The sequence below is a fragment of the Centroberyx affinis genome, unplaced genomic scaffold, assembly GCF_046629955.1.
Source record: "Centroberyx affinis isolate AG114_WGS23_722 - 3 ecotype Tasmania unplaced genomic scaffold, CSIRO-AGI_Caff_v1 ptg000290l_1, whole genome shotgun sequence".
Lineage (NCBI taxonomy): Eukaryota > Metazoa > Chordata > Actinopteri > Beryciformes > Berycidae > Centroberyx > Centroberyx affinis.
The window spans coordinates 328,692-354,847 of NW_027278969.1; the positions used below are offsets into that span (position 1 = coordinate 328,692).

The 26,156-nt window shown below is 40.6% G+C and overlaps 1 protein-coding gene across 1 annotated transcript in view; it reads right to left on the minus strand.

Moving 5' to 3' along the window:
* LOC139640575 (disks large-associated protein 2-like) overlaps window positions 1–26,156 on the minus strand; it is a 58,059-nt gene that overhangs the window by 13,757 nt on the left and 18,146 nt on the right. The window contains exons 3-5 of the mRNA XM_071514753.1: window positions 24,969–25,180; window positions 21,968–22,121; window positions 19,796–20,015 (exon numbers count right to left, since the gene is read on the minus strand). Of these exons, the coding sequence (XP_071370854.1) occupies window positions 19,796–20,015; window positions 21,968–22,121; window positions 24,969–25,180 (586 nt within the window). The remainder of the gene's footprint in view (window positions 1–19,795; window positions 20,016–21,967; window positions 22,122–24,968; window positions 25,181–26,156) is intronic.

Consider the following 26,156-nt stretch of genomic DNA (forward strand, 5'->3'; position numbering starts at 1 on the left):
CCAGCCCGGCTGCTCAACATTGGGTGCTAGTATCTAAAGCTTCCTCTTTCATACGCCTCAGTTAATCCACAGGCCCATGGCACAGCAAGCTCTGCAGAGTAAACAGACAGCCGAGGTGTTGGGCCACGTTATAATGTCAGGTCTTAGGCTGGTGCTGACTATCTCTGGTGGAACTCTACATTTTCGGCTCACACTTCCCAACCCCTCAAAGCCACAAAGCCTCCCCTGCTTGCCCTGACTTAGGAGTTCCTCTTGTCCTGGCCATGACGAAAGGGACGTGGATTTGGGCGAATGGAGTTTTCACAGGTAGGCTACTGACTCATAAGCTTGCTCCGAACCATCACAGAAAACATGCAACTGTCTAGACCATATTTCATTGCTTAGGGTCATAATATGAAGGTATCTGGATTTGGGCCAAGTTAGGAAGCTCCTCTCCAATTCAGTCCAGGCTTGACAGATGACACTGCTTGGCGATATGGATTGACCTCATTCTCTTTGTTCATCTACACTTATGCAAAACACTTTTGGGTCTGGTGGTGAATGGAATTATGGGTACTCAGCAATCTTTTCATCAAAGATATGAACAGAAGTAATAGTACCATAATCCCCAAAAACCTGCAGTAGAACATGCAACTTGGGAAAGAGGCACAGAAAACAGCAAATCCTCATGCTTTGTTACAATATCCAACATTTCAACTTGAGGTGATCTTCAGCAGTGGTGGGCTTTTAGCCTCCTTAACAAAGGAACAAATAAAGGATATATCTGCCTGACTGGGTTAGTCTCACTTATTAGTGTCAAGAATGGGTAATCTGGCCTTCTGGAGAGGAAGTATCTCCTTCAAAGGCCCTTGAAAGTAGAGATGGCAAATTTAAAGCAGGCATGCAAGACAGATTTGGGAGTGAAGAAGCGCAACCGTAATGATACCATGTATCACGCTTCTGTTCAAATGTAAAATCCAAATGATCACTCTTAATGAGGTTTCATACGTTATGCACAACAGTGTGTCAAAGTGTCTCAGCCTGAAAATTAATTTGACCACACTCCCACAATAGGCTAATGATAAAGGCTATGCATCAACCTATTATCAGCCTCTAAGCTGTGACTGCATTTACACAGTTCGTCTGCAGTTCATTCGTATATGTTTGCCTGGATGGATCATTTGGAAACGATATTTGTTGGCTGACAGACCTACATATCGGTGTTGCACATAAAAGATTCACTGATTCTTTTATTGGTCTAATGTTGTTTAGAGAAGACACATCATTTACAGTAGACTCCACCTGGGCTGTCATGTCACCATATAATAGTCCAGTGATTCTCAATCCGGGAGTATGGCTGGTTTGCTATCCTACCAGGAAGTTAATTGCATTCATCTTGCATCCAAGGTGTAAATCAGTCTGATTAGATGGCTAGAATGAAACCAGCAGGGTTCTGGGTCCCGAGGACCAGAACAGTGGACCACTGTAATAGGCTTTTCTACCACTGAGACTTGCCCTACTCAGTCTGACAAAAATCACAATGTATTGCAATAACGTCTATTGGACACCAGATGTCCTCCTACAGACTGTATATGGGGCACTTTGAGATCTGCCTGAGCACTATTTTGTCAAAGGATCAAGTCTTGGAGGCTTTGTTTTGCCCTTTTACCCGAAAAGTCAGTTCCTCAAAGAATTCATTTCACTGACACTGCCATTTAAGAGTGTTTTTCATTTGTGTTAATGTGTCTAGTGACTCAACATAAGATGAGAGAGCAAGCAGCTCCTGATTTTTATCAACATCCCTCTGTCTCCTCTCCTTTCAGCAGGTGAAGGAACCAGGAGCTAAACCAGAAACTGAGACAGAGAGGAAAAGATGTGCTAAAAGAAGACCTAAAAGGGCCAAAGGATTGAATTTACTTATGTTAATTTCTATGTGTATATCAAAAAAGAATGTCCTGGTTGAACTCTCCTCGTCTTCCATGTTCCTGACTGCAAACAGTCCCAGACAACTCTACTGCCACAAGTAATAGCGGTGGTGTGAGTTGACAGATGAGGTAGCTACTGTATTTGTATTGGAAGTGGGCAATTATTAGATTTGAGACTAGTAAAGGTGAAGTGAGAGCAGTTGCACAGCTCATCTCAGACTGAAGGAAATGAACTAAACTAAATTAGCAAGGACTGTGCTGAATGGGAGAACCTTTGTAGAGAAAAAGCTAAAGGGGAATTAAGTAATCTATGACCTTTATTGATCTCTATTGGCAACCAGTAGAAATTGCAACAGCATCAATAGAAGCTGTCTCTGGCCCAGCCGGTCGCTCTGGTGGAGTGTCTTGAAACTCCAATGGGCGGGGAGTTTTTGTTCCAAAAGAGTACGGGCCAAAACGTTTTGAAAGCCAGAAATCTCAGCACCTGGAGAAGTAATTGCTGAGTTATTGATATTGATCAACAATCCTATCAAACCCCCGCAGATGTATTATGGTCATTTTGTACTAAAACATCTTAAATCCACCCTAAAACAGCTGTTGGCAGTGTACCTTGCGTTTCTGGGCCAATTTTGTTGTTTGGTTGTGAACTTTTCTTATTCTGACCCCAACATAGATGACGTGACGCCACACCAATGGTCAACAATCATACAGGGAGAAATCCATCATAGAAGAGGCAAAGATACAAATTTCTCCACTTACAGTAGCCTCAATAGACCAGAATGCAATGCAGCCACAAGACATGTTGTGTTTTGAGTAACAGACGAAATTCTCAACTCGCTCTCCGCTATCGTTATTGCTCTCTTTACCTACAGCTATAACCCACAGCTGAATACAACGAGTTCCCACACTTTTTCTAGGGGTGCTGAAAGGCATTCTGGGAAATGTAGGGAATCACCAACTTAAGTAGAAGTAGACCAGGTAAGTTGAGGGAAAGCATCACAAAATAAATCCCAGAATGTGTTCAACATAATAAATAAAACTAGTATCCAAGGGTGGATTTTCCTTTAAGTAACATGTACTAACAGCTACAGCAGCAAGTTTGGCTAATTCAAGCTAGGGAAGCATCATGTTCATTGTGTAGTCAGTTGTGTTTGGCTGTGTTTGAACTTGGTGTTTGTTGGTAGAGCACTGCTGCACTGGGCAGTTCAGTAAACACACCCCACATATTGGAGGTGCGGCCAGGACTGAATGGAAGTGAATGTCATGCTGTAAAATAGTGTTGCTGCTCTGCCTAAATGTATTTGTAGTGTCGTAAGTAAACAATGAAGAACCCTGACACTTAATGGCGAAGCATTAATTTGAGCAAAACATGTAGTTTGACAAAATGTCATCTCTTGCAGCTGAGAAGCGGGGGCATGATTACGCACTACACTACAAACTCGCCTACCCACCCTTTTATCCTCATGTAATCTCTTCCCACTATTTTGCTGGGGTTTTTTTTATTTCACAGAGCAGAGAATCTAGTTACTTCCTGTTTCATCACTATTTAAATAGCAGTAACATCTTCGACACCGCTTCCCTTTGAGGCAACAGGTGAGTCACAACACCGTCAGGTCAGCAAGAAACCCAGTACAACATGACAACAACGTACCTCAGGCCTTCACACAAACACAAGTAGGCTAGCAGGCACGGCTGGGGAGCAACAGATTACATGTCATGGGATTATACTTGGGAAAATACTTGAAAATTTATTGGATTAGATATAAACCTGATAAGGCTGTCAGATACTGTCAGATTACAGACACAAAAATATTATTCAAACTGGACAAATTGCTGTGGGTTAGAATACATTGTTCATTAAAGCACACGATGCAGTGGATTTTGGAGGCCAAGTGACCCACAGGTAACGGAAGGTAATCAGATTACATTAATGAGCTTGATTATTTGAGTGGATTACAGATTTCATTCCAAACTAGACTGATCAGGCACAACATTAGCTCATGTTTTTTCAGTTAGATGTGTACAAGGAGACAAAATAACCAAAGAGGAAAAAAGAAAAATCTTTTGCAATCAAAAACAAAAAATGAAAATGTGCCTCTGCGTTAGGACCAAGAGCAAAGTGAGGCTGCACGCTCCTTGCTAAGAGAGGTGCCAGTGTGGCAGTAAGGAGAAGAGGGGGAGACAGACTGGTACCTGGAGGCGGCTGAGCTCGGTCCACACTGCAGGAAGTAGGGAGACGAAACTGGATCCCTGCAAGGAGCAAGCGACACCCGTTAGAGAGGAGCGATGGAGGTAAACAACAGACTTGTTCACACATACTGTGGAGCATCTTTCCATACCTACCATAACTCACTCCCAACACTTGCAGAACTCACACTCAAGTGACACATTACGAATATTTACAGGTACATTTTCTCTTAGCTAACCATCGGCGTTAAGTCTATCGGTAACAGGCAGAGACAGAGACACAGATATGCTGGATTTACAGTGCTAGACTGCTTCACAGCGGTCTTTTCCCAATTACTGAATGGGCAGAGCGGGCCACCTCGCTTAGAGGAGCTGCACCCTATAACAGTTTCATTTGCAGTCATTTAAACTGAGAGCTTACTGTCAGAAAGCCTAAATGCTCTTTCACCCTGTAAAGAAATTCTGGGGGAAATAATGATGTCTGATTGACACTCAGTATCCAGCATTAGCCGTGTTCCTATCCTCAATATGCAGACACCCTAATGGCACCAGTACACCGGGCAACTTTATGGACAACGCTCACAGGCAACATTGCCTAAGGTTGAAGTTGCCTGAGTCTTGTTGCACTGATTTCAAACAAGCTTCTTTTCAACAGCAAACATTTAAATCAGTTTTTGACCTGGTTTGGTTTGGTTTCCTGTTGCCTATCTACGTTGTCCAAAAATTGCTTAATGCATTATAATACCAATAACAGCATCAGGCTGGTAGTCTGATAGAACTGGTAGAGGAGGGGAGTAGCAAGACGATGATCCATGGGACCAAACTTAAATGGGCAATACTGCCTTTAGCAGGGATAAGGATTAACGACTGGGGCAAAGCTAAGTAGGATATACAATACAGCAGTAAATAGGGTCATGAAAAATCACTGTTAGTCAAAGTTGTTAGCAAATTTGCCCATCTGCATTGCCTGAAAATGTTGCCCATGTATCATGAAAGATCAATCCATATTTCTCAGACTAGACTCAACAGGTAGGTCAGTAAAGCACTACAACACACAACAGGAGGTAACATGCAGCATCTGAATCCTTAAAGGCATACTGTACATACGCATACACAGATATAAGACAAAGAGCAAAACTCAAACAGAACTATGAAGATCAAGTCAAAAAGGATGTTTTTAGGGGCTGCATTATTAAAATGGAATTAAATGATTCTGATTCATGATTCTAAATTGCTAGGTGATTTACTTTCTTGCACATTTTTCTACAGTGAAATGAATATAATTAAGGAATTCAATTGGTCTTTGAGCTGTGGTATTTTTTCAGCAAGGCCCCAAGTGATGAAATATAATATGCATGTTAAAAGAACTGGTTATTTAAAAGTAACAGAAAATAAAAAAAGACCAAAATGAAAGAGTTTGTAACTGTAAATTGTTTGAAAAGAACAGAACATTGCGATAAGTTTGAGTGTAAAGCCAACAAAAAATGGCATGAGCAGACAAAGACTGAGAAGAGAGACAGAGACAGACATTAAAATCAACTATTGAATTAGCCAAACAATAGACTACCCCACTACTGTGGGAAAATGCCACATGAATGTGAGCTTGAATTGGAACATTTTAGTTTGTGTCAAGGAGCTACAGTGGCATTTTTGTAGCACTAAAGGCAGCAATGAGGTTAAGACAGTGGGGATACACAGAAAATCAGACAGTGAGCTGAGAGGACAGAGACAGAGAACCCTTAAAAAAAAAAAAAAAAAAAACAGAAAACAAGGCCGTCACATCAAAGCCTGGACTGCTTTTGGTGATGCAACAGTAGATATACATTGAAAATAGGTGCAGACTGAGGACCTCCTTGAGGTTTTTTAACAATCATCACTCAAATTTTTAACTGAACCGGGATAAGCCTTCCAGTTATTTCTGTAACCGAGGGGCATAAACCTGGCAATTATGGTCATGGTCACAAAACTTGGTTAACTTTTGTCATAAAGAAGAATTAGTCATTTTAAATCCCTTTTTCTCGGCTGCATAAGATTAAGTCACACTTTACATGAAGTATTGTTTATCCCATGCTGTTACAGTGCTGTACTTGGTACATAATTAGATAATTACAGAGTAGTTAAGTTATAATTATGTCTCGTGTTCAATCTTTGCAGTATGCAGTTAAGAGACGATACACAACTGGTTACCCAGGTAGCTAAAATGTAACTGTGGTACATGCATGGACTTTATGTAAAATGTGACCTAATGTCATATCATAAAGCTTTTTGGTATGGTGCAGAGAATATGTCACAGACCTTCAGCCTCTTGCTCTTTCAACAAGACCTCTCAAACCTTTGCTCCCTTGAGGACAAGACTTTATTTCAGAAAAATCGCTGCAAATGTTCTGACGGACAGCCTCTCCTCTCCGTCCGCCTCCCTCCATTTGTGCCAGAGGCCGTCCTTGCCATAGATGCAGACTCAGATTGGCAAAGAGGCTGGTGAGATACTGTTCTTACTCAAGTCAGGGTGGATTGGCTTAATGACGTGGAATGACTGACAAGCGGTGCACATGAGCATGGGGGCTGCAGATGTAACGGAGTCAGGGTGAACAGGCGTCTTCAGATTACTGCGGCAGGTTAAACAATAAATGATGATCATGCTAAATCATCAGTAGTCTACAGCCTCAAAATCTTGGCGTACAATAGTCGCAATGCAACTCTTTCTCTCTGCCCTTTCTCTTCTCTCTTAACAACTTGCTCTTCTGTCTGAGCTGTCAGAGTGGTAAGGTCACAGGTGCACAGAAGCACATCAAAGCACATACCAACAAACAATCAGCTTCAAAGCATTGCAACTATTTTACACTTTTGCATTAATACGGCCTGGACTAAATCAGATGCAACTTAAGCATTTTCTTTTACAGCATAACACATTACAGCATCCTCAACCTGAGAGTGACTGAGGACAAATCTGAATCTGTCTAGTTCACTTTATATAAACTGGAACACTGAGGTTCTATGCAACGTTAGAGAGGGGGAAGCTGACAACACAAGAGCGAAGAAGCTGCACAGTGGGAATGTACAAGATAGGAAGGCTGCCCAGTGTGCTGTAACAAATTGAGAGATTAGGACTTCATGTAAAGGTCACCAATAATAATGAATTTAAGCTATACTGTGCTTTTCTTCAACAACAAAAAAATCCTTGAGGTAGATGACTAAATACTGTAGGCCTTGTGTTGTGCCAATTAAAATGCCAATTCGCTGATGGATCCTGGCATTACGTAACAGGGAAGTAAGCCTTGTTTGAGCTGAATTGGCCCATAAATTCTGGCCCATAAAGTGATTTTTTCTCTTGGAAATTTTCTGGGAAAATATCAGTTCCTATTCTAAACCTGTATTTTCCTAAATAATTGATGCTCTAACCTAAACGACATCTTTTCAGGATGTGCATGTAAGACAGATATTGCCATGGGCAAAATAAATTACAGTGTTTAGCTGAAAAAGAGCATGGGCTAAGGAAAACAAAATTTCCTCCTACCAATGTTGCCTGATCCCACAAAATTGAAGTGTGTTATTTCTTCAGACCTAAGAGCTTGAGTATGGCACTGGTGGTTTGCAAAGATGGATAAGTGGAGGGATTGATCAATGGATGATTGAATGGATTGATGATTTGACAGAGGACAAATAGCAGGACTGGTTGAGGGTGTGTATAGCTCATTAACCCCCAGCAGATTCCACTGGAGGTGGTTAAAAAGTAAGTAGTTGTAGCCCTTTTGTCAAGAGGTGTTGGAAGTACAGTAAAACAAGCATGTTGTCCATAGCCACATACATATATACATACAGTGGTGATGCCCCCATGGATGCAAGGTGGATTAACCTTTTATGTATGAAATATCACAACAAACCATTACAAATCAATGGCCTAAAAGAAACATTTCAACAAAGATAGACCATCCTTTCTTTGCCTTTGCTCCTATGATGTAGTAAGGTACAGCTGAATTTACACTAAAAAGTGTCTCAAATAAATAGCAAACAAATAAAAAGATTTAGTAACCTTCTCCGCAGCCTTCTCTGAATTTGAAAAAGTTAACTCAAAAAACTTGCAACTAGAGCATCTTACCACGTTTTAACCATTAAATTAACTTTGCTGCTACAATTGCAGTTGAATATAAGTTTGCCACCCAATATAAATGTTTCAATGTGAACAGACCCTTCTCAACTGCTATTGCAGAATTACAAAGCTAATGCATGTTCAACATCCATGTAACCTAACAGCCATATATAAAACTCTATCTACCCAATACTATATCTGACTACATAACTAGATTTTGTTGTAGATTGCAAGAAAAGTTGCTTTTTTCACTTTTCAACAAGTTAAAGAACAGAAGTAACATTTTCTGGGATTCACCAGCAGTGAATGTGTAACCATGTGAAAATGTAGACTATTCTATCCATCAACCTGCTTCTAAATCCTCCCTAGACTGGAGTTTAGCAGTAGCAGTATCTATCCTTCCTCTGAAACTAATGTTGGAAAGATGAGGTGAATTAAACTATCTTTACTCAAAATCAAAACTTCTGCAACAGCGAATAACTTTGCTATAGATATGGAAAGACAACAGTTATCATTTTTCAAAATTGCAAATTGCGTTGTTCATTGGAATATGACAACACTAATTACCTAAAAGCAGCATTGATTTGTGGTGGTTTGTAGAACAAAGCTGTTATGTTGGTCATTACCTGCCTTGCTGCATGCCAGAACATCTAAAATAGAGACACAATACTGTGCTGATTTTATTCCCCTCTATTCATTTAAAGAAAAAAATATATACAATGGTTAAAGCAACAGGGTGATTCAGTACTAATACCAATGAATTTGAACTGAACTATAATATTAAAACATAATAAACAAATAAAACCAAACCAAATGAATTATCCTGTACCAATAAAATGTGGGTTTTGTTAAAGGTCACACGCACTTCTCAGGTGAAGTACGTTAAATTAACTAAGGAAAAGTTGTGCAGAAGAGATTTTAAATGGAACAATTATTCTTGTGTCTTACTCTGTGCAGTTCCAGTGGATTCTGTAATTAGAAATGCCAGTGTGTTAACACAAGGCCAACATATGATATAGCAGTCAACAGGGATTTTGTTTCTGTTTGTTTGAATAGGTCAAGTAGCGTAGAAATCATTATCCAGTACCTGTGCATCAAGCTGCACAAAATTTGGGGATTTCCATTGGATTCAATGTATTCAGTGGCAAACAGATGAAGACATTTAAATGTATCTTCACATACTAAGTGAGTATGACAGCGTCTTCAACTTGGGATGTATCTTACTTTACCAAGTGGCAAATGTCAATGAGTGGGACAAAATGTATGAAAAAATGTATTAACAACATAGAAAAAAAGATATAATAAAGTGGTTCCCTACCAGACCTACCGTACACTCTACGCCCCCCAGCTAAGCTACGGGCGCCTAAAATGAAAACAAAAAAAACAAAAACAAAAACAAAAAGGGTGATAGCTTAGTACAAAAGCAATGCATATTGAGAGGATCAAAGTAAAAGACACTGTGCCTGGCCCATGCTGTGTATTCCTGTGGTTTTAAGTGTGTGAACTGCCCTCCACTATGGACAAGTGGAAACAAAAAGTGTTGTAAGTATTTGTGCTCAATATCAGCTTACATTTCAGTTTCATCTTTGGATGCCATTGTAAAGCTATGACCCCCATTCTACCATTTAAATTACCATAAACATAAACATCATAAACATCTTGATCAATTGTTTTATATCAATTTATGAAAAATACATAAGGCCAATAAAAGTTGTAACTGAAAATTCACAAGAAACACCACAATAAGCAAAAAATAGAAAGAAATGAAAACAAAAATACAGTATCACATACTGGAATAATTTGTATAACAAAATCACGCATAAGCTAACAAATGCAGGCTAAACTTCATGGTCTTTAAAAAGGATCCTTTATAATTTTGACAAAATCTGATTCACTAAACATTGCAGTCTGAGATCCCTGAAATTTGCGACATGATTGGTGCAAAACAGAGAAGCATGTTTCCTCCAACAAACTTTGAATAAATGCAGGAGGGGAACACAGGGGTAGAAAAGGATTTATATTCAAGCAGTGTTACAGGTTTCAGGTGATTTTTCAATGAGATCAGATTCCATCCAAAAACCTTGGTCTCAATAACTGGACATCATAGAGGTGGCACAGTAGTTGCATCAGATCTCTGGATGGCAACAAAATGTAAACATAAAAAACTCATGGGCTAATTGACTACATAACAACATATTGGATAGACACAATCTGAAGTTCGTACATATAAGTATATATTTCATTACACAAAATATGGTTTCATGGATAAAAAAATATTTTAGATACCCTTGTCCATTTTTTCTTCAGTATTTTTGTTAAATATAAATCTTTTTGTGATAATCTTTAGATCAATCTCAGCATTTTTGCTACATCTCAACATATTTTAAGGGAATGTTAATTTCTTTGGGCTATATGATGCAATGATAGTGAAACACTGGATTAAACGTATTTATAGTATGGGTGAGTTCCCCGGCATCGACTAATCACTAGAAATCACAATTGAACGTGTTATAAGAATTTAGAGAACTTTCTACAGCACTAATAATCAGAGAATAACATTTCCAATAATATTATCACAGGCTTTGTTTACTAGTCAGTTTGAAATCAGAAAAGAAAACATGAATATATGATGTGCTTCTAATTGCTTTAAATTCTTTGATTTGTGATATCAAAAAGCACACCACTGCTATGATGCTACTACTATGCAGGTTACTCAGGTACAGATATGCACTGTGTATGTCAGCTCTTTGAATGCTTTTCATTTCTTGTCGATTAAAGGATGTTTTTGTTTTTTTCATGTGATAATCTGACGGTTCGATTGCCTGAGTGAAGTGAAACCAGAACACAGGGTTTGGGTCTCTGGTTACAGCCAAATGGATTCATATACTGTATGACAGAAGCAAGATTAGACGACGTGACATCACATCCAGATATTTCCAGTGCAGCTACAATGGAGTTTGATAGCAGAAAATTTGGCAGCTATCTAAACCATGAACGGTAAAGTCAGTCCTTCAGAATCAACGAGCGAGAGCTTCTCTCTAGACTGAACATTTTGCACCGACGTTCAACAGTCATACAGGGAGAAATCCAACTTGGAAGAGGCAGAGACCAATTTCTCCACTGACAGTAGCCTCAATAGACCAGAATGCAATGCAGCCATGAGATATGTTGCGTTCTGAAGGGCCGTGATCATAGACACACCCCGATATTCACAAACTAGTTAGCTAGCTAGCTATATTTCTATGCCCATAGGCCGCTTTGATTGAAAGCAAGTTCACGCCCTTTTTCTGAGGGTTGTTAAAAGTCATTCTGAGCAACACAGGAAATCTAACTGAAGTAGAAGTAGATGAGGCAGGTGGAGGGAAAGTGGGAATGCACTGAACATCACAAATTGATGATATCAAAGAGTGTAAGAGTTTCCAAGGGTGGATTTCTCCTTTAAGTGTTAACAGTGGCAAAATTCTCCAAAATCAAATCCGCCATTCCAATTTCACTTGGGCCATATACTGCACAGGGTCAAGACCCATGAATTACTACATGAAAAAAAGCCAAACTTGTACTTTAATGTTGAATATAGTGTCATGTGTCATATTAACAAAATGCGCATGAATAGGTTTCAATGTAATCAACATGATTAAAATTAATTTTCTGCTTTGTGCTACAGTACTATACTTTCAGGAATCTCACCCACAAACTTTTAGATTATAGTATATATGCCAATAGAAAAAAATAAATAAGACAATTGTTTCTGACAAGATCATGGAAAGAAAAAGTTAGCGTTGCCTGAGGCTCATGCAAATAATTATCCACTGAAAGTTTCTGAAAAATCCACTCCATTCTGGGCGTTGATGACTTGCATGAGGGTCTAACATAAAGAGCTAACATCTACGACTGCAAATATTAAGATGACATAACAATATAACAGAGAACAAAGGACTTGCATAGAATGAATGAATGTAGTTTTGAGACATCATGATTGGCCAGTCTTCATCATGGATTCAGCACCTTTAAATTAGTTTGCACTCCCCAGACATGGGGAAGGATGCAAGTAAGGAATGCCACTGCAATCCCCTCTTAATCATTCAAAAAAGGAAAATATGAATACAAGCCTTCCCAAAGTTTTTTTTTAATATATTAAAATGATTATAGGCTGATTTGTTAAATACTCTCACAGTCATATGCCTTTCACTGAAACATGAGGATTTATGCCGACCCAGCATGTGGCTGGTCTCTACTGAGAAACTCAAAATCTTTTTGTTTTGGGTTGATAACAACCATAAATCGGTGTAGAGCTATATTATTGTTACTCTGTATTGCAAATGGTGGAGAATGGCAACAATACAGTAGAGCTCATTCATAACTTATAATTCTTTGTACCGAAAGCTGAAAGTTCGGCTGAGTTTCGGAGTTGCTGCCAAAGAACAGAATTGCCAACAAAACATGCCCTAAGATAGTCTGCCCCTGTAACACAAACATTAGATTATCAAGGCAAATGACCACTCAGCTGGGCATTTAACCTCAGGTTCAATGAGTTACTGTACCAGGTGTGTGGGGGATGGAGCTAATAACTCAGGTGAAAATGACTGTCTTTATTTTCCTCTGTGGCTTCAATTTTAATTTAGATGTTATCTCTAGTACAACCTTTGTATAAATATCATCTTTTCAAAGTGCCACTTGTTTCTCAAGTATTGTCTTTTGGTCGTGCAAAGGGGGAAGAAGATCCACTTTCCTGATAAAGTGAGAGATGTTGCCTCTCCTTTATAGAAAGTCTTTTGGAAAGGTTCACATTTCAGTCAGGGGTCTGATACATACAGGCTTCCCATGGTCCTGTGCTGCAGTGACCGTCCAGAGATAAGTGCTGTGAAACTTGGAGAAGTTTGATGTAGGCCTCAGTTCCATGGGCCTCAGTAATAACTTTGGTACGCCATGTTGGTACAATGGGACAATGGAGCAGACAAGCGGTTAAGGGGAATGCGAGTGCCTAATGACCAACTATTTTTTATGCGGAACAGACAAAACGAGCAATTGGCCCAATGTAGCAGATGATTGAGGGCTCCCACCCTTTAAGGTTTGCCAGGAGCCCGGCTAAGCCATCACTAGTGAGGCGGTGTTAGTACATTCAGCGGTACTATACTGCACCTCTGGGGACATGGTCGGAGAGGTAGAGGCCCTCAGCGGCTCTGATTGTCTACGAGTATGGACCAGTGTTTCTCTCTAATCTTTCAGCAGTGATGAACCAGAGGTGTCCTGGTGGCTCAGTGGTCTAAGGCGCGTACCATGTAAGCATTATGTACCGGGTTCGAATTCGGCCCAAGACCTTTGTTGCATATCTTTCCCCTCTCTTCCTGCCTCTCTCAACAAAAAAAAACAAAAAACAAAAAACTAATCTTAAAAAAAAGAAAATGCAGTGAACCACCACAGCAAGAAAAATGCCACCATGGCTTAAGAAAGCATTAAAGAAAAAAAAGAACATTAAAAATTTTGCCCAAATTTCTACTCAGTGTATGAAGAATTACAGCGCCTATGTTTAAAATTACTACTTTTAACAAAATAAAGCATCGCGATACAACCTCCACTAAAACCAAAAATGGAACTAGATGGGAAAGACATTTAACCAAATGTTAAATTACCTCCAGCCACCACTGCTCAAACAACTATAGGGGAAACACTGGTATGAAATACTAACCTATGAGGTGCGCAAACAGCTGGGTAATGTACATGATGAAATGAATGGAGACAGACCTCTAAGGTAAACACGATGGAAAAAGTGCTGGGTTTGGTTTAGAACCACAATTACTACCGTAACCCCTCTCAGAGCTATGTCAGAACACAGTATGGTTATAATTGCAAACAGTACAAGTATTGAATATAAGTTTCTCTATATACAAAAATGGTACATTTATATACATATATAGAGTTCAAACATGAATGCAATTTGTGCAGGAATGAATTGAAGCCAATACATTCATACTTTATGATCGTTCTGAATCCCGACTATTCTCTTTTACTGTTTTCGTCTCCACATGTTAGACTTTTAAGTAATTTCACAGTCCTGAACAAATGATCCATTGTAAACATTTTTAGCCAGGGACTCTGTACTGTAAGTCCACTGAGCCTTTTGACTATGTCATCCACACAGTATTCCAGAGGAATAGGCTTTTATAAACTTTTGTTGGGGTTATTGGGATTATTGGGTTTATAGGGGTTATTGGGATTGTATAGGGATTATTGATTACCATTACTTTCCGCTGTGTTAAATGATTACAGTTGCCACTTTATGTTCTGTGGTTCACCAGTTCACCATTGAGAAGAATTTCTTAAAGATTACCGTAAAATTGGAAATTTTCAAAATGCCCGTTTCTAGTGGTACTGGCTACAAAATGGATGGAAGAGGTAATGGTAAGGGAATGCTTTGCTTAGAATAACTAATCAGTAAACTACATACCAATATATTCATAAATAATGTGTTTATCTTTTGATGCATTCATTAAAAAACTAGGGTTTATAAAGTTATTCACAGTATTTTATCAGTATACTCAGGTGCTCAAGAGAATGTTTCTACATGAAGAGAAACTGGAATGAACATGAGCTTTTTATATTCCTCATGTGCAGAGACAGGCCGACTTATGTCTCACCTTATACTGATTCTGACAGATTATTGAGCTTTGTGGCTAAATGACCCTCAGGTTTTACCATCACTATTTTCATGCTTGCTTGAAGTAACTGTTTATCTGGAGGTTGGCTATTTAAGACAGGGGAGGGTAGATAATACTGCACTTGTTGGCACTTGAGGATCTTAACATCAGTCACATTCTCTTTCACATTCTTATGTCACCTCATTATGGTTTAAAAACAAAATTATTCTCTTTTATTCCATGGCTAAGCAAGACACTTGTTAAAAGATTGTTTGAACATCATCATAACCTGTTCAAGAGATGACAGACTCTGTGTCTGCATAGAGTAAAGGGACATCTAACAACAGCACTGCCCTGCCTTTCTTGATGAACTCCAGGTTTTCACCCTAGCTTCCTGGTCTGGCTCTATGTGTACAATGGGAATGATTAAAATGACATAGACAGGTATGACATGGGCCCACTGGTGTACTTCCTGCTCCACAGTTCCAGACTGGCGCTTCTGTGGCCACCTGAGTCTGACTGCTTGCGGGCCTTTTGTTTTTTGATCTCCCATGTGAAGTCCTCTATCGGACGCGGGCTGGCAGGGCTGCTTGACCCTTCCGGCGTGCTCTCGGGGGTTCCCTCTATGATCTCGATGCGGGGAGGGTCCATCAAATCCATGATGCTGAAGGGGGCCGGCTCCGGTTGGCACATTACCGACTTGTCCTCTGTATTCTGCCGAACGGGCCAACTCGAGCCCGCTTGGATTCCTACGGACACTCGGTCGTCTGTTTGTGTGGTGCTGTCGCTGCCGGGCTCGCGGCACAAAGTCCACATGTTGTAGCACTGGGTGAAGTTGAAGAAGTTGCTGTTGAAGGTCTTCAGCTCCCCGCACACGTCCCTGCGCAGCTCTGCCAGCTCGTAGCGCATCGCAGAGATCTCATCCTTCCACTGCATGTTGAAGGCGGCCACCATGTTGGCAGACTCCTTGAAGGCCTGGATGGCCTGAGGGACAGGGGGCTCAGAGGTGGCTATGGGTGAGGCAGCGGGGACCCTGTACGTAGGTGGGGATGCCGGTGGGACAGAGATTGCTGTTACGGTGGAGCTAGTACTGTGCTGGCTGCGAGCAGCAGCAGTCTCTCTCTCCAGCCTCTCCAGCTCCACATAGGCAGAGGAGCTGGCACCGTCATCATCCTCTATCATGTCGTCATTTAGTAAAGAGGTGCCATCCAGAACATCATATCCCTCTGGAAGACAGATTTAAATATGCAAACAAAGGGACATTCAAAGTGAAAGGAACAGCTGGAGTGTGATTTGATTTGGATTCTGAACTAGGAAATGAACACATATCTATGGAAAACATACAGTATGTGAGTAGCGAGTCATTCCAAAGACTTCAAAGATGGGACCCAATACCTCCCTGCTTAGTACTCAGGATCCAAGAGTTGGATCAGGGGTAAGCACCCACCATGGATTGGCGTCCTGTCCAAAATGGTGTACTGTCCCTAAGCTGCTTCACCCCACAGAAACAAGAGGTAAGCTCTCACCCTATGGACCACCTCAGCTCGAGCAATGATTACTGGTGTGAGGAAATGGTACCATCCCGTCGAATGGAAATCCACTTTTGATTCAAATTTAAATGTACTGGTGGTGGCAATCATAACAAAATGCTTTTTGGCAGCAGTGCTTATCATTAGTAAAAGCTTATATAGTTGGATATATGTTTATATGTACTTTTTATGTGTAGAAGTGTAGCTTTTTCCTGAATGGCAGGGAGGTTCAGCTCCAGTTAATGGTGAAGAATGAGAGTTAATTCCTATCAGAAACAGTACAGAATAGAAAACACACCTTACTGAAATAGGTTCTTGAGTGTGATTGAACTCACATACTACTGAATGTCATTGGACTCACATACTGTAGGCTTTTCATAGTGTTTTTACACTGCCTTCTCAATCATCTCAAGGAACATCAAGCTTCTTTCCATCTTTTCACTGCACAGCACAGTGTGGAGTGGAATCAAACATAAGATATATCAATCATTTTAAAAACATAAATCCATTTTCAGAGAACCTCTCTCTCAAAACATATCTCTCAGAACAATGTTTCTCAGTGACTTTAAATTTGTGCCATTTTTGTGCAAAAGAAAAGATGTAAAGGGAATAGGAGAATCATTACCCATTGGGCCAAGAAGCAGATATGAACCCTATTGAACATATCAGGTCCATCGCCACAAGGCTGATTGGACCATGTGGAGTAACCCGGTTAGGGGGGGGCACTCCCCCCCTACAGGGCTGCACCAGGGAGAGGCTGCAATCCCACAGTCAAAGACAGCTGACAGACTCAATGCCAAGGGTTAGACTGCCACACGTGGCCTTTTACGGGAAGTCAACTTTCATGGAAGGAAAAAAAATAAAGTTCACACATGTACAGCAGACACATGCTGCTCTCACAAATGATTGGAGACAGTGGCAATGCGATAACATTCAGTGCTATTTTATGGTTGCGATATGAAAACATTACGAAAAGTTTGGGAAGTACATTTGTGTCATACATTTACACTGATATGGTGGTCTTAGCACACTTAAAATAGAGACACGGCAAACAACTCACAAAAGCCAGCGAGGCATTCATCAATATAATCAATATTCCTCCTTTCATTGGCAGAATTCATTCAAACGTAACAAGGCAAACAATAGAGCAAATCCAAGCATCTGAGTTTTGTGAGTTGTTTGGAACCCTGTTTGCTGCTCAGTATAACATAACGGGATATTTCTACCTGCTATAATTTTTTTATTTTTACTGAGAAGGCAGTGCAAAAACACACATATACATAGATATATGTATGCGTGTCAACATTAAAATACCTGCGACAATCATCACTGACGCCTCCAGCTGTTCTTTCCCCCTGGTTATCCTTCAAGTGATGGCTGGTCAAATGGAGAGGGGTTTGCTGCTCGTCTGCCCTATGGAGCATCATGGGATCCCTTCCCCACTCAAGGGCCCGCTAGCCTCACATGGGGTTTGGTTGGTAAGCCACTTACAATCAGTTCTTAACTAATATACTAGCATATAGATATCAAGATATCAATACTTGTCCTAGCCAAGATAGGCTGGATAATTTCCTTTATTTAATTTTGAGGCCACTATTCCCTCATAACACTGCAAAGAGGACAAAGGTTGATACCAGAAATATTATTTACAATATGGCTTGCTTGGGAGGTGACAGCATATAACTAATCACCCTCCAGGGAACCCTCCTTCTGGCTCGCCATAACCTTGTCTCATATACTGTAATTGATGCATCAAGCCAATCTTCAAAATACAGCTTCATAACATATAGTATAGTCAACTGCTTTTGTTAGCCCATTGAGAGCTGGCAGAATTGGAGCAGAGAGCTTATTGGGTGAATAGAGTTCAGCAGGTAAGACGGTGGGATTGGAGAACACTCCTTTATCCTCTGTACTTCTGTCACATCGAAGAAATCGTAGATGGAAACCCAATCGAGCATGAGAGGATAACAAAACAAAATTCCAGATTGAACAAGAAAACAAAGCCCACAAAATGAGTAAAAGTGCAAATGTCTCCAATATTAAATTGACAGAATCAAAAAGTGTAGAAAAACAATAAAAATCCAGGTCATAATATTTAAAAAATGCACGTAATTAAATGAAAGTGTTTCAATAGGGTTCATAGCTTTACTCTTGCAGGCAAACACCAAATGCACTTAGAGTGAGGGAGTTATTGCAATGGCTCTGTTTGCACAAAGAACCTGATATGTTGATTTTAGGGCTATACTGTGTGTACTGTGTTGCATTAAACTTTAAAAGCCTTGCAGTATGTAGTACAAATAACATTTCAAGAGTCCATAAACTTGGACTACAAACAACATTCACTGTAATCAGAAACTCTAACATAAACTTCAAATCTATTTGAAAACGCGTTGTGCAAGTTTGTGTCCATTGGTACACAAAAATGGAAGCTCAAATTGAAATATAATCAATAATATTACATTTGCTCGGAAACTTGCAATTGAAGGGAAAACTGATTAAGACCCTTCAAGGAGTGCTGTGGTAATATTTACTTGGCATTACTAAATTAGTTATTTGGACTGAGAACACTGCTCAAGCGCTATACAGTTTCATGCAACACAATACAACAATACTGTAAATAACTGAAGGCAGTACTCTTCAGGAGCTATGAAAATCCCATCACTGGACAGTTCCTTTGTGCAACCAGCGTGTGTGCATGTGTGTGTGTGTGTGCGTTCTAGTCTCTAGAGGTTGTTGACTTACCTTAAATTGGTTACATGACTGTTTGTATTTTTCTGCCTTGTGTTCTGTAATCTTATGATGTCAATTACAAGGTCAGTTACAAAATGTTATGCTAATCTATTGGCGTAACAGAGCAGGGGGAGGAAAGGCGGGAGGCTTGTTCAGTGTATCCTCTCAGCACAAATATGTCAACAACCTACCCCTCCTCTACCCCTAGCCCGTTTCCTCCTTTCACCCCCTCCCTATGTAACTCACACTCTCCTCACAACACATATAGAACACCACAGTTTCACATGCTTAGGGTAGGGCCTGGTCCTCTTTAGGCATGCCATGTAACGTGACTGTGCCGTGTTGTGATGTTGTGTACAGTGGCCGTGTGTTGCCGTTTGAGCGGCTTGAATGCGACCCTCCCACCACCCTTACCCTCGTCTCCAGCTCTGCAACACCACAAGTGACCGACTGGAAGCTTGGCTAATGATGCGTGGATCGTGCAAAGTAACACACACAAGCAAACCCATCTAAACACTCGGGAGTGTGCAGAGGCAAAAACAAACACACACGCACACACCATAGCTTCCAAAGAAAATGACTGGAATCATTCAGCCCAGCATCTCTCAAGCTCAAGGGTACCCCACTGTACATATGTAGGTATGTCAGGTTTGTGCGCATGTATAGGATGTATGAGGATATGTAGTCTAAGCCCTCTCTCGTATGGGGGGGGGGATTTTTTACCTGTTGTGGATCTGAGAGTTGAAGTGACAGTGGAGGATGTCATTGAAGGCAAGCAGTCGTCATCTTGGGAATAACCAGCCTGAATTGCACGGAGGTAACTGTGGCTTCGAGTGCGGAACGAGCCAGGCAGGTCCAAGGCCTCCATGGCCTGGGATTCTACTTCACTAAAAACGGACTCGCAAACTGACTCAAACTGGCCATTGATCTCAGTCTCACTCACCTGAGAGACAAAAACAGGAATAGCAGTCCTTAATTTTTCCTCTTCCTTTCTCTTTCTCACTTTGATTCTTCCCCTTTGCACAGCAAATATGAAGGAGTGTTAGCATAAGGAAATGCCACTGTCAATTCCGACCTTAAACTGAATCAATGTCTTGACCAAATGAAAAAAATAGGCAGATAACAAAAAGACAATCAACAAAAGTATTCAATTTGTGTTATAAAGCATTCCATTTAGCACAAACCCATTGTAAGTTATCAAAGATGTATATGTTACTACATGGAAAATAGGAAAGCAGGTGTCCTTTCAACCTAGTCAGAGGCAGAAAAAGATTTAACACAGTAACAGAAAAAAAACACTGCAGTCTCAGTTTCCAAAATAAAAAAAAGGTATCTGGTAGCTCTAGCAAGTCTCTTTTTGTGATAATTTGGAAATATTCTAAATTCTTCTAGCTGACACAAGATGATAAATTCATTTGGTTCATATTTAGAACATGCAGTAAAATTCTCTCACTATAAAACAGAAACAGTCTATCCGATCATATTCATGCTGTAAACTGTATAGTTTGGATATTATGACTCTATAGCTTAGTAGAGAAAATCAAACAATATTGATGGATGCTTTAAACATGCAAAGACAATAATGATCTGTTCAGCAGAATAGCATTAACATAAACTTTTCTCATCTTTTCAACATTTTCCATACTAGTATATAACCAAGGAGAGTTGGGTCCCACAGTTTATTACTAGATTAGAGATCTCATTCCAGAAATTTTGACTATCAGCGTGCTTAAAATGGGTGATAGCACCCTCAACAATAGGTAGATTGTTCAACCATTCCTATGGACAGAAATTAATCCTTCTACTCCTACTCATAGAGGCTACATAGAGGCTTTTCAGTTGTGTCACGAATCTCCTAGCAACCACAGCTGGCGCCATCATGGAGGTCCACTAGAGAATTGGCTGTGCACAAATAATGGCTAAATATATAAGAGGGCAAGAAAAGAGAACTACCTTCAAAAGATTGTTGAGGTGTGGGTGTAGGTCAATTCAGTAATGTCATGAGCAACAATGAATAGTCTGATAAGGTAGATTTGTTTCCAAATGTAGGTTACTGTGATACAGTAAACTGTCTTGTCTTTAGCCCTAGCCTCTACTCCAAAACACTCTGAGCTCTAGCTTGAGAAGAGTCAGCTCACTCAGTTAACCTGAATAAACAGCTGGTTTTTGGCTTTGTTAGCTAGCTAACTAGCCAGCAGGCTAATTTAGCAAAGCAACTGATGTTAATGTCAACATGCAACTACTGGCCACTACTCATGCTAGCTTCAACAAGATACATTAGCTAGTGTGCAAATCAGATGTGATAACAACAGGACAGTGTTGGATAGTTACCATACCGGTGGCCAATTTCCGACATCCTTGGGCCAAATCCGGACACACAATTTATTGATATGAAATTGAAATCTTATTTTCTCAAATGTGTATGATTTCACATCACTTGCATTTTGGTAGGAAACTCTTATGTTAACAGACTGTAAACCACATCAAAGAGCGTGTCCAGAATTGGCCACTGGTACGTTAACTAACCAAATACTATGGTTAGCTAGCTAACAAATTGACATTATCTAAACACAGAATTGATCAGATGATGAAATGATCGATTCTCCATAAAAAACAGCACAAAAATTAACCATGTCTATTGAATTCTGTTGTACTTCTAGACAATTAGCAATTAGCTGTTTTCAGCTGTTGTTGGCCAAGAGCTGTGGACCTCCAATATGGCTGCCAGAGAGTGCTTTACGTCACCTGAAAGCCCTCTATATTAAAAATAACATTACTGCTATTAGTAATAATACCAATACCCCAATTAGCTAATTCTATGTCCTGCTCCACCTGTTCTTCCTCACCCATGTCTCCAGGTGTTTCCTCTGTGCGATGCATGTGTTTGAGACTCACCTGGCTGACGCAGCTAGCCTGACTGAGGGTGCTGACGGCGCGCATGTAGCTCTGGTTGCGAGAGCGGAACGGCGGGGGGTTGAAGGTGGCTGGGTCCAGCGTGACACTAGGGTGGGGCCGCATATCTCTTGTGGTTTGCAAGTGGTAGCCCTGGCTGAACAAGGACAGGGGGTAGGGACAGACACGAATGCACAGTTCAAAAGCCACACGTGGTACATCACTGGATAATACTGTACTAAGTCTGCCTGCTGGCATATTATCTGTCTAGGATAATTCATGGTCGAGTGTTTATATTTTAACAGAATATTAGCCGTGAATGACTTATCTCCTTGCAAAACTAGCTGCCATGTTAGGACCGACCTTTGACTTTTTTTGATGGCTTGTGTCGTTACCGCCTCAGAGAAGATGGCGACTCTTCTGTCTCAAAACTACAGAGTGCATGCATACAGCTTGTCTTTGATGCTCCTTACTGACACAATGACAGCAAGGAGCTGCAATAAGAAGACATGCTTAAATTCTCCACCGGAGAGTAGAAAAAGAAGAGAGCTGATTTATTTGTGGACAAAAGCAGGAAGTGATCAGAATCCCAGTGCGATGACGGTAAAGTTCTGGTAACAAAAATAGAGAATCTGAGTGTCGAGTGGCAGTAGGGATGACGGATACATGAGGCTTCCACAGGCTCACAGACTTTGGAAGACTAGATGTGGAAGCTGCACCGCCTGAGAGGCAAACAGCCGCACAGATCTGCTAGAGCGATTTGCAACACGCAGTGGAATAACAATAGGCTGAGCAGCAATACGAAGGTGATGCAACAGCATCCTCTGGGTCACAATTACACTTAAAGGAACATACTGTAGTTTCTGTTGATTAACCAGGCTACAGACACCCGTCACCAGGGAGAGATGATTAAGCAATGTGCAACTACTATTAGTGCACTCCAAGAAGCCAATTTGTTTGAAAAATGGTTGAGAAATTGATGACCTGTAATGTTTTGACCACTCAAGTCGCCGTATTCTAATATTATATTTAAGGCCTGTAGTTTTCTGAATTATTAATCCTTACTGTTTCACTCTTTACTTCACCAGTGCAGTGACTTTTATTGGTGCAGTACATGATTTATACACTAACAATATTTATTTTCACCATATTTATCCTCACAATGTACTGTCTGTTTTAATGCTACACACAAAATTGCTCCTCTGGGGATAAGGAATACACTGAACTGAGCTCTACTCTACTTTTAGATGCCATACTGTATCATATCATGTCACATCATGTCATATCATATCATATCACTGTATAATCAAACCCTTCCACACGGGGCTTCTCATTGTATACCTAAACAAAATAGTCAATCATTAATTTTCATAGTGGCGATTTATTCAACAAGAATCCAGTGACTTCCACATATCCCCTTCCATGTGTCAATGTTTTTTCCATCCGGTAAACCCAGGCGCACTGGAGCCTCCTCTCTTGAGTCTGACATTGTAGAGATGTGACAGTTTTTCTACAGACTTGTCAACAACACTGCGATAACATGAGGCACGCTGCCCGGTTAAGATGTTGGGCAAATATTGAGCTAGCAGATGATAAAGGTCACAAACACAAACCCATTTGGTACTGTGACACTCAGCAGAGCACTGTTTTACCTGATCTTATGAAGCCGCCACGGCTCCAGTATTAAGCCAACAACACTCAAGAACAAGTCAATAATGTGGTTACAAAACAAGTCAACAAGCAAATGCAGCCCAGCTCTTAGTAACAACTTAATACAGTTGTCCATGCATGCATAAAATGATGTCAGGAACAATAACAAAAGCTGGTCCTCTTATTTTGTTGCCAAGCAACATCAGCTGGCATCACTAAATAATGCAAAATCTCTCCCAATCTCACAGGGATAGCAGAGCAAAAAGCTGCATCAGCAAACAACAGTTTTACTTAGTATAGATATTGGACAGCAGGCAGACAAAACACTCAGGTTCACTTGTCTGCGTTTGATCAGATTTAAAGTTGAACAAAAAGCTGAAGCCATGAATTAAAATTTGAAGCAGGCAGTCAAGAAGGGAGCTATTGAAGGCAAAGTTCAGTATGTTTACAAGCCAATCCTATTGATCTCTAATCAAGCTCCTACTTAACACATTCAATGAGTTTTCACCCCAGAGCTTTTGTTTCTGAGTAACTGACACCAGCCTACAGTTAGCAGCGCAAGTGCAAGTCAGGTGGGCATGAAACATTCACTCGCATAGTATAGTCACATCCAGGTACTTACTTACTACTACTTATACTACTACAGCTGACATGCACTAGCATTGCTAACTATGGCTAACAGGGGGCTGATGCAGATTTGTCACAAACAAGAACTTGGGCATGAAAACATTTTGGATGTCCTAAGAAGGGCCTTTAAGGGTGATCAATGTAATAGGCTTCTATTGTTTAGTAGAAACACCAGACACAGGTTACTTGAGATGATTCCATTAGAATAATGTCACAGGCTAGCTTCTTGTATATGTATGTATGGCATACTTTTGAGAGGGCATTTGTTATTGTGATTGTGGGTATAATGGTGACATAGCTATGTAGGTGTATGGATTCCATTAGATATCCATTGATTCCCTGCTTCAAATTATATATAATCGGACAAAAAACATTTTGGTCTCATAAAACACAGTTGGAACGCCTATTGGACCAATCAGATTGCTTGGCTGCAACTACACATTGTATAGGTAATGCAGAACATGTTTACCAACTAAACAGCGACAACCATTACCAATAACATAACATCATTGTTAAGAATGCCAATTTTAGAAAAAGGCCAATTTGTGTCTGTGAGAATTTATGCATCATTCCATTCTCTCGTATTTCCCCCATACTCCGTGGGTGTAGTCTGTATCTCAATCTCTGTTAATCCTCTCCTGGTTCCCTGATAGATAAAAACATTAACTTTGACATGTTTCACACAAAGCTTTTGCATGGACATAATAGGCATAGTGGCCAGGCCTACCTTTCTAAGTGGGGTCTCTGCATGGCTGATTTGAGGACAAGAGCATCAGGCCGGATGGCCTTCTGCGGGGAGGTCTTGGGGCTGGTGTCAGAGTCACCACTCTCATCATCCACCTCTCCCATAGCTTTGACATAGCTACTGCTGCGCATCCGCCGACATGGGATCTCCTCATCCTTATCGCCTGGGTATCCACTCCACTCGTCCTGAGGCACCTGTGGGAGAAAATCCACCTCGATCAAACACGTCACCTTCACAACCTTAAAGCCATTACATCTCAAGATATTACATGTGCACATCAGGAAGTGTCTGATGATAGAGGCATGTTGAGCTATGCTGGAGGAGAGATGTAAGTGGCTTGTCCCGCTCAGAGACAAAATATCAGGCTTGTACAGTGGGTTCTGTAAGTGGCTTTATTTGCAAGTACAATGGGGCCCAATTAGCCAAACAAGTGTGAGAACTGAGTCAGACAGGCAGTAGGATGAGCTCTGGCTGAGCTTTTTCCCCAAACAGTAAATTGAGCAGATTCACATCCATCCCCAGGTCCAAGTTCCACCTCTAGCACATACCCCTCCGAGCCTGGGCTCTCTAATTAGACAAGCTCGCTGCTCAACCGTGCCCATGAGAACAGTATCCAACTGTTTTCTCCTCCAACTCTTGCTCATGCTTTGCTTTCGCTTGATGTCACAGTTCCCATCTGTAGCCATTTAATAATGGCCACTTTGCATCACTCTCTTATGATAAACATTAACTTTTGTTTGGAGAGGCAAAATGACTTGGACCAAAACAACTATGGAACCTGGCAATTACAGGATTAGCCAAAGCCTTCCAATGTCTCTAATACTTCCAACCACTCATAAGCCAACACTCATAAGAAATGGTCTCCGTGGTATGAGATACATAAACCTAGATTATACAAGTTGCCTATACTACAGCCCCAACTGTTATTGTGGCCAAACGATATAATAAGATGATATGGGTGTGAGAATAATAAATAGTGATAAAATTCTGGTATAATTCTTCAAAATAACAATAAGGTGTAACTTTCACCAACTATGGCATTTTCAGAATTGACAACACACAATCTGTTCAGCAGATGGGTATTAATTAGCACAACTAGTAGGGTCTTCAGACTGAAAAAGGCACTTTCAGCTTCTCATGAGCCTTCCTCCATGCCAGTGAGGAGAGTTG